The sequence below is a fragment of the Trypanosoma conorhini genome, assembly GCF_003719485.1.
Source record: "Trypanosoma conorhini strain 025E chromosome Unknown Tco_14.4_contig_00424, whole genome shotgun sequence".
Lineage (NCBI taxonomy): Eukaryota > Euglenozoa > Kinetoplastea > Trypanosomatida > Trypanosomatidae > Trypanosoma > Trypanosoma conorhini.
This window is the reverse complement of record NW_021704509.1, coordinates 10,119-16,880: the sequence shown is the minus strand read 5'-3', so window position 1 is coordinate 16,880 and position 6,762 is coordinate 10,119. Positions and strand designations below refer to the sequence as shown.

General features: G+C 54.9%; 3 protein-coding genes and 1 pseudogene across 3 annotated transcripts in view, besides 4 other annotated features; 1 reads left to right on the top strand and 3 right to left on the bottom strand.

Moving 5' to 3' along the window:
* Positions 1–62: 62 nt before the first annotated feature.
* Positions 63–375, bottom strand: Tco025E_06358 (hypothetical protein; annotated as a pseudogene).
* Positions 376–426: 51 nt separating this feature from the next.
* Positions 427–461: a microsatellite.
* Positions 462–891: 430 nt separating this feature from the next.
* Positions 892–937: a sequence feature (GA-rich).
* Positions 938–1,150: 213 nt separating this feature from the next.
* Tco025E_06357 (putative ABC transporter) lies at positions 1,151–4,132 on the bottom strand (the record flags this gene model as incomplete). Its single annotated transcript, XM_029373235.1, has 1 exon — positions 1,151–4,132. One exon carries the CDS (start codon positions 4,130–4,132, stop codon positions 1,151–1,153), a length of 2,982 nt encoding a protein of 993 aa, XP_029226689.1.
* A 424-nt stretch (positions 4,133–4,556) lies between these two features.
* Positions 4,557–4,596: a sequence feature (GA-rich).
* A 103-nt stretch (positions 4,597–4,699) lies between these two features.
* Positions 4,700–5,968, bottom strand: Tco025E_06356 (uncharacterized protein; the record flags this gene model as incomplete). The annotated part of the gene is made up of 1 exon (XM_029373234.1): positions 4,700–5,968. The coding sequence occupies one exon, from the start codon at positions 5,966–5,968 to the stop codon at positions 4,700–4,702; it is 1,269 nt and encodes a 422-aa protein (XP_029226688.1).
* A 101-nt stretch (positions 5,969–6,069) lies between these two features.
* Positions 6,070–6,102: a microsatellite.
* Positions 6,103–6,453: 351 nt separating this feature from the next.
* The window catches only part of Tco025E_06355 (uncharacterized protein), a gene marked incomplete at both ends in the record, with an annotated part of 366 nt that continues 57 nt past the window's right edge, over positions 6,454–6,762 (top strand). The window contains one exon of the mRNA XM_029373233.1: positions 6,454–6,762. This exon is cut by the window's right edge and continues 57 nt beyond it. Coding sequence (XP_029226687.1) covers positions 6,454–6,762 — 309 coding nt within the window.

Here is a 6,762-nt window from a genome sequence, read left to right as displayed (position 1 = left end):
AATGGAAGTTGCGCCGCCTTGACGCAGTGTGCAATATCCCGTTAACACCACTGGTGCAAATACACATCAGCCGCAGTGAGAGTTGCTTCGCCTGCGCAACAGGAAACCAAATTCAGCAGCCCAATGATGAGATGTCACCTCCACCTCCCTTCGCAGCACCAGCAAGCGGCGGGCACAGGCGGTGGAGGACGCTCGGACGAGTGTGAGACGGCAGTTGCATCCGCATAAATGGCAATCGCAGTCTGTAGTGCCACGGAGAAGCAGTGGGTGCGCATTGCCGTCGTCTTCCTCTTTTCACTTTTTTTCTTTTTTCTTCCCCCCTTGAAAGCGCATGGTGGCCGCGGCACACGCAACAGCACGTCAACAAGCAAATGCGTGTTTCGTTTGCTGCTTCACTATCGTCTCATACGGCCGTCCGACACACATTTATTATTATTATTAGTAGTAGTATTATTGTTGTTGCTTGCATGCACTCTGCTGCCATCCCAATTGCCCGCCCCCACACTCCACCAGAGAGGCGCTCCTGTCAAGCGCTTGCCACAGCGCAGCCCCAGCACCGGCCCCGTTCTGCTGAGCGGCTCCGCCCAGCATGACACCGAGGCACAGTCACGCCCCTCCCCCTCGAAAGAAATTGTATACGGGAGATGGCGACGGTACTCGCTGCATTCTTTGCGCTCCGCCGAGCTCCAAGGGGGGTTCCGGTCCCCATGATTTGCTTCGCAGCCTGTACGGGACGCCAGCTCTTCCCTTGATGGAAGAGCAACCCAAGGACTCCACTCGCCGTCGCAACTTTTTGTCTCGCCGTTTTGGTATCAAACGCCGCAAACGAAGAAACGGACAAAGTTGGACGAGTTCGACCGCCTCAGGCGAAATGTCAAACAAACGCGTGGACCTCCCTCCTCCTCATCCTCCTCCCGCTTTCCCTCCTTCGCCTGCTGCGTTCATGTGCCCCGCGACCACTGCCAGTGAGCCGAGGAACCCGCTTGAGGCAATTCGCAGCAGTTGGCCTTTGAGTATTCATTTCCAACGAAAACAACTCACGGCGTTGGCACCCCAACGCCTTTCCAACCTCCATCCTCTTGCTGGGGCAGCTGCGGATCTGAACTCTCTGTCGGGAAACCCTTCTTCGTGCTGCCAGCATGTCCTCCCTTTACGGATCGAACGCGGGCAACTGCTGCGACCGCATCATGCGTGAAAAACAGGAATCGGGTTTGCTCCTGCAAAGCTCATCCCAGCAGCCAAGCTGCTCAACTCTGCCATCATTGAGAACAAGAATCGTATCTGCCGACTTCAACGTTGCAAGGCGGTGCGATACAACGATAGATGTTGTGTGACGGAGTCGCCTGGCCTCTGTAGTCAGCCCAAGTGAGCGAAAAATCAACCGCTCCGTGTTAGTGTCGACCGCACTCGTTGCCTCGTCAAAGACGTACAGGCACGCCCCCGCGTTTTGTCTCATCAGCGCTCGAGCAATGCAGAGGCGTTCCACTTCCCCGCCACTAAACTCCCGTGCACGCAGTGGTGCGTGGATACTGGAGGAGCGCTTCTGCACAAAGGACAAAGCCTGGGCTGTGGACAAGGCCCTGTGAATGTCTGCCTCAGAGCATGCCCAAAGATTACCCAGCGCCACATTGTCTGCGATTGAGAGTTGGTCAAACAACCGCAGCTGCATTTCCTCCTGCCAAGCATTCACTATTCGCCGCCGCAGCATTCGGACAGGGTAACGGCGGATGTCAATTCCGTTAATCCGAATTTCGCCCGACGTGGGCGCATACGTCCGATTTAGCAAGCGCAAAAGTGTTGTCTTGCCCGCCCCACTGTACCCAGCAATACCGAGAAATGACCCCTTCGCAACACTGAACGACACCCCGCGTAATATGTACGGATGACACTCGCTGTACCGGTACGACACATCGTGGAACTCAACACTCCACGGCCCCTCCATCGACGGGGGAGGACTTGCAACGGGGCGATCTATCCCGTGCTGCACGAACTGCAGCTCCTCCAGCACCTGATAGCAGCCCAGGGAACTTCCACCTAACATCAAACGTCTCCGAACACGCTCCAGGTCAATCTGCGCCTCACTAAGGCCGTGCTCCTCATAAAACATATCGGCAAGCGGAGGAAAAAAGGGAACCGCGTGTTTAATAAAGTCTAAATGTGACATGATGCTGTTTTGCTCCAACACGGTTTGTTCAAGGTACGCCTGCGAAGAACACAGTGTTGCAGTTGAGGTGAGAAGCAGCGGCATCGCATCGGCGGTTCGAAACACCCCACGCAGAGCATCGCGAATAAAATCTTCCCGCTTGTCATTTCGGAGCCCAGAGTCAGCCCCAACGACAGCCTTGGCGATCCCCAACTCCAAACCGTTCTGTCTAAAAAGCGTAAATCCCTTAAAATATTCCGCACGGTATCGTGAACCGCAGTGCAACTCAGGGCCGGGTTCCTTCATGGACAAAGCTTGTCTCATGGCCTCCTTCACCCATTGAAGTCGCTGGAGGTTTACGGCCTGCACCTTGCTTTGTGGGGTCTCTGCCAGGCTGTAAGCAATGTGCCTCACAAGCGCTGTGGGGGCCAGCGGCCAAGACACGTGTCGCAAGATGCAATTCCATGACGGCTCTGTGATAGCCCTGCACTCCAACGAAACGAGTAAGAGGATGGCCAGCCCGTGGTGCTGCCGCATGCCGGCTCGAGCAGCAGGCTGTGGCTGAGCATCCGTCTGCCGTCTCCGTCCCACCGCCGTAAGGTTGTCCCAGGCAAAGTCATCCAGTTTTGTAAGCAAGCAAATGGGGGATGGGGACCTGTGATTGCCAGCGCAGCAAAGACGCCCCCTGTGACGCTCTCCCCCATCTCCTTCCTTACAGCTATGGCTGTCCGCGTCGTCGCGATTGGCGCAGCCTTCGGGTGAGAGAAAGTGACGTTTGGCATACTGAGACTCTAGGTAGAGAGATTCATTCAGAAATGCGACAAAGTCACTCCACTGCACACCTAGCCACATCGCCAGCGCCATTACAGGAAAGCGCACGGCAACCCAGCCGCTGCTGAGCAGCTCCAACAGCAAAGGCACATGGCTCTGCAGCTCACCCATCGCGGAACTTGATACGTGCCAAAGCGCGTGTGAGACACTCTGCGACAAAGACCAGTTATTATCAGGGCAATAATCGGCAGTAGCCAGCGCCAAGTAGGCACTGACGTGAAACGCCGCAACGAGTTCCATTAAAATATAGTTCGTGGCAACGTTCCGAAGGCAGTAGAGCAGCTCAACTGGCCCAATTGAAGTAACCGCGATGGCCACGAGCGCTCCGGGGGCACCACTGAACTGCGCCTCAAGAAATTCAAAAAAGGAACACTCGTGTGGCACCAACCCAGTAGATAGCGTTTTCCCAATTTCGGTGACGTACAATGGCGTCCAATTCATCTCCGTGTGCCACCCAGCAAGTGCGTTAAGAATTGCATCTGGCGACAGCATCAACGCAGACGTCAACACAATTAACTGGCGAAAGGAGCAGGAGCTGTACACAAGTCGTGAAAAAGAAAACAACCCCAACCGCGTCGATTTTTTCTTATTGTACGCGCTCAAAAAAAGTTGAAAATGCTTCTCAGGGAAGTCATGCACGAGCAAAAGGCTTTTCAACAGTAAAGGTGACCTCGTTATAGCATACTTCCCTCGCAGCAAGGTGCAGAGAGCCAGAAGCCCCTCTGCCTGCGCATCGTCCAGGATGACGGCGTTATCCTTCTGCAGCTGTCGTCGCAGGTGATGGCTCACGATGGCCATCAGCAGATTCCACGCGTCGGACAGGAGAAGCCCATCTGGATGCCTGTGTCGCAGAAGGCCGCTGTACACCTCGAAGACTTCCATGACGTCCAGCTGGCCGTTGTCGAGCAATAGCGCAGGCACACGTAGAGATATCGCGTTATTCCAGTTTAGCGTCACCTCAACGTAGTTCCCATCGCCCTGATGAAGCACGGCACGGCCAGCGGCAGTCGCAGCTTTTCTCACGACATCAAACATCTCGTACAGCCGCGCCTCCGAGAATAAGAGAACCACACTCCTCACCCGCCTCCGCAGAAGTGTCCGTGCCAAAAGCACCGCACCGGCCGCAGAGGCAGAAACCATGAATGGTGCCAACGCCATAGCATATACTCGAAGGTGAAAAGCCATTGGCACGGCATGCTAGCTCCTCTCTCCGTTGGAGAGAGTCCGCTCTTAGTGCTGCTCGTGTGGCTACAGTTTATTGATGCGTGTGTGTGTGCATACATTCAAACGCAGGAAAAAAAAGAGGAACAACAGGAGATGCCCCTATTTGCTAATTGTGAGCACCACAACTATACGACGTTTCCAGCAACAGCAACACGCCTTCCTCAAAGTCCCCTGTTTCTCTAATTACGCCCCCACCCCACCCCACCCCATATAAGAGGTGCAATGAAGAAGACACGAGAGAAGGGTAAGAAGGAAAATACAAAAGAAAAAAGTTACAGACGAATACAGAAAAAAAAAATGCACTTCCTATTTCTCTCTCTCTATAACTGCGTTTCTTTCTGTATAGGCTTTTGCAGTCCTCTCATTCTCTTTTCCTCTCCATCTCTCTCTCTCTCTCTATATATATATATATGTTTTATAGCGCCCTCGCTGTAGGTCACTCGCCATGATCGGGCAGTGCAGAATCCGATACCATGAGTGGGGCACAAAAGCCTATGCCCTCTATAAACGATGTAGTCCAGCGCCTGTAGGTGGACGCTCTCTGGTGGGTCGAACAGTAGGGATATTGTGGGGAAAACTTACCGGCATAACCTGCGCCATGCGCGCTACGGGAGGAAACGCGTCGTAGGTCCGTGGACGCAAAGGGATGACGGGGGCCTCAAGTGAAGGCATCGGCTGCACTCGCCGCTGCCCGACATCCAGCGTATTCCTCACTGAAGAGATCAATGGTGGCTCATTGAAACCCGTTAGCGAGACGGCATGAAGGGGTCGTGGGAACACAGGTGGTTGGACGTGGTCAAATGTGCTTGGGAAGTAGTCCGTAAAATTGTCGGCCGCCATTTGTTGAGTGACGGGCTCATGATCCACCATTTGCTGAGCGGCAGGCACACGCTCCATGACGGGTGTCTTCTTAATTCGCTTCTCACGGGGTTTTATAGCTTCCTGTCTCGGCTGCAGCCTCCTGCTTCTTGCCTTCGCAACCGATCCACCCTGTACTTCCTGGGCCGCCTCGTCAGAACCCACAAAGGAAGACTCCTCGAGAGACATCTCAAGCCTTGGCTGTTCCCGCGTTTCCTCTACAGTGACTTCCTTGGGCTCTTCAACTACCTCCGCAACCGCCGCCGCCAGTTCGTCTGCGCCAAGGCGGTGTTGGGCGGTCAGGGAGTCAGCCGGTTCCTCGCTCGCCCTTGGCGCCCCGGCAACCTCACCGCCACCCACTTCGTGTGCCCCCTCCTTGAGAGACGGTGCGTGTGCTGCGAGGCTTTCATTGAACTCCTTTTCCGCCAGCATCTCCGATTCACGCTTCCTCCGCAGCTTCTCAATCAGCTCAAAGAAGTTTCGCTCTGCCTCACGCTCCTCCTCTATGCGCCGCTCCTCCTTCACTAATGGGGCCACTGCTTTTTTTACGCGCGGCGGATGGAGGCGCACTGGAGGCTGGGGCGCAGCCACTGCGAGAGGCGCCTCCATCTTCTTCATTTTTCGCAACTCTTCGGCGGCCTTCAGCTTGTTGGCCTCGTATTGCCGCAGAAACCGCGACTCTTCCTTTGCCCTTTTGGCAAGTGCCCGGCGAAGTGCGTTGGCGATCACTTTTTCCCGCCGTCGGCGATCCTCCTGGATTTTCTCCATAAAGGCTCGCTCTGCTTCGTCTTCGCGGAGCCGTTTCTTAAGTTCTGCGAGCTTACTCGCGCCCTGCGCCGCCCGGGAAGAGGTATGCGACGCGCGTCTCCTTGCGCCCATGACACGAGTGAGCATCAAGGCTGTTCGCTGCATCGCACAAAAAAGGGGGCGAGCGGAGTGCGCAAGAAGAGAAAACGGCTTCCTGGAACGACGTGCTGCATCATCGTTTACGCGAGAAGTCGCCGGATCCAAGCAGGGAAGGGAAGGGAATGGAATGGAATGGAAGGATGCAAAGAAGAACAGAGACAAACATGAGAACCCACAGCCGCTCCAACAACACCGACAACACGAGAGACTGAAGCGTCCAAATCAATGCGGCAACAAAAAAAAAAGTTGAACGTAAGCAACAATGTAACGTGTTTTTTCTTTCAGGATCAAAACATTGCGTCAGAGATGCTCTACAAAAAAAAAATGTTTCTTCTCGCTTGATTTCACTGTTCTTATTAAGCATTTGAGGCAAAGGAAAGTGGAATTTTAACACAATTACGCGGCCCGCATAAGAACAACAGTAAAAAAAACGGGACGAAACTCGACTGAATTTCGCCCCCCACCACCCATGTCTTAGAAAGCACGCCCGTATGGGCTCTATATCTTTCGAGGCGCATCATCCACCGCCCCTGGCTAACCGCACAACGAAGTTCCGGTTAGCTCACTTGCGCCTTGGCTTCTCCGTCGCGTGTTGGGGGGCCTTCGGCTTCGCTGCCTTGGAAACCTTCGACGTCCCCTTCGTGTTTGCCTTCGCCTTCGCCTTCGCCTTTGGCTTGCTAGCCAGCCGCAGCTTCATCGGCTTCTTCGCGCCCAACCTCGACGCCACTGGCTTTGCCTTTTCGCGGGGCTTGTGGGGTGCGCCCCCCGCCCACCTTTGCGGTGCCCTTGGCCGGCTTCTT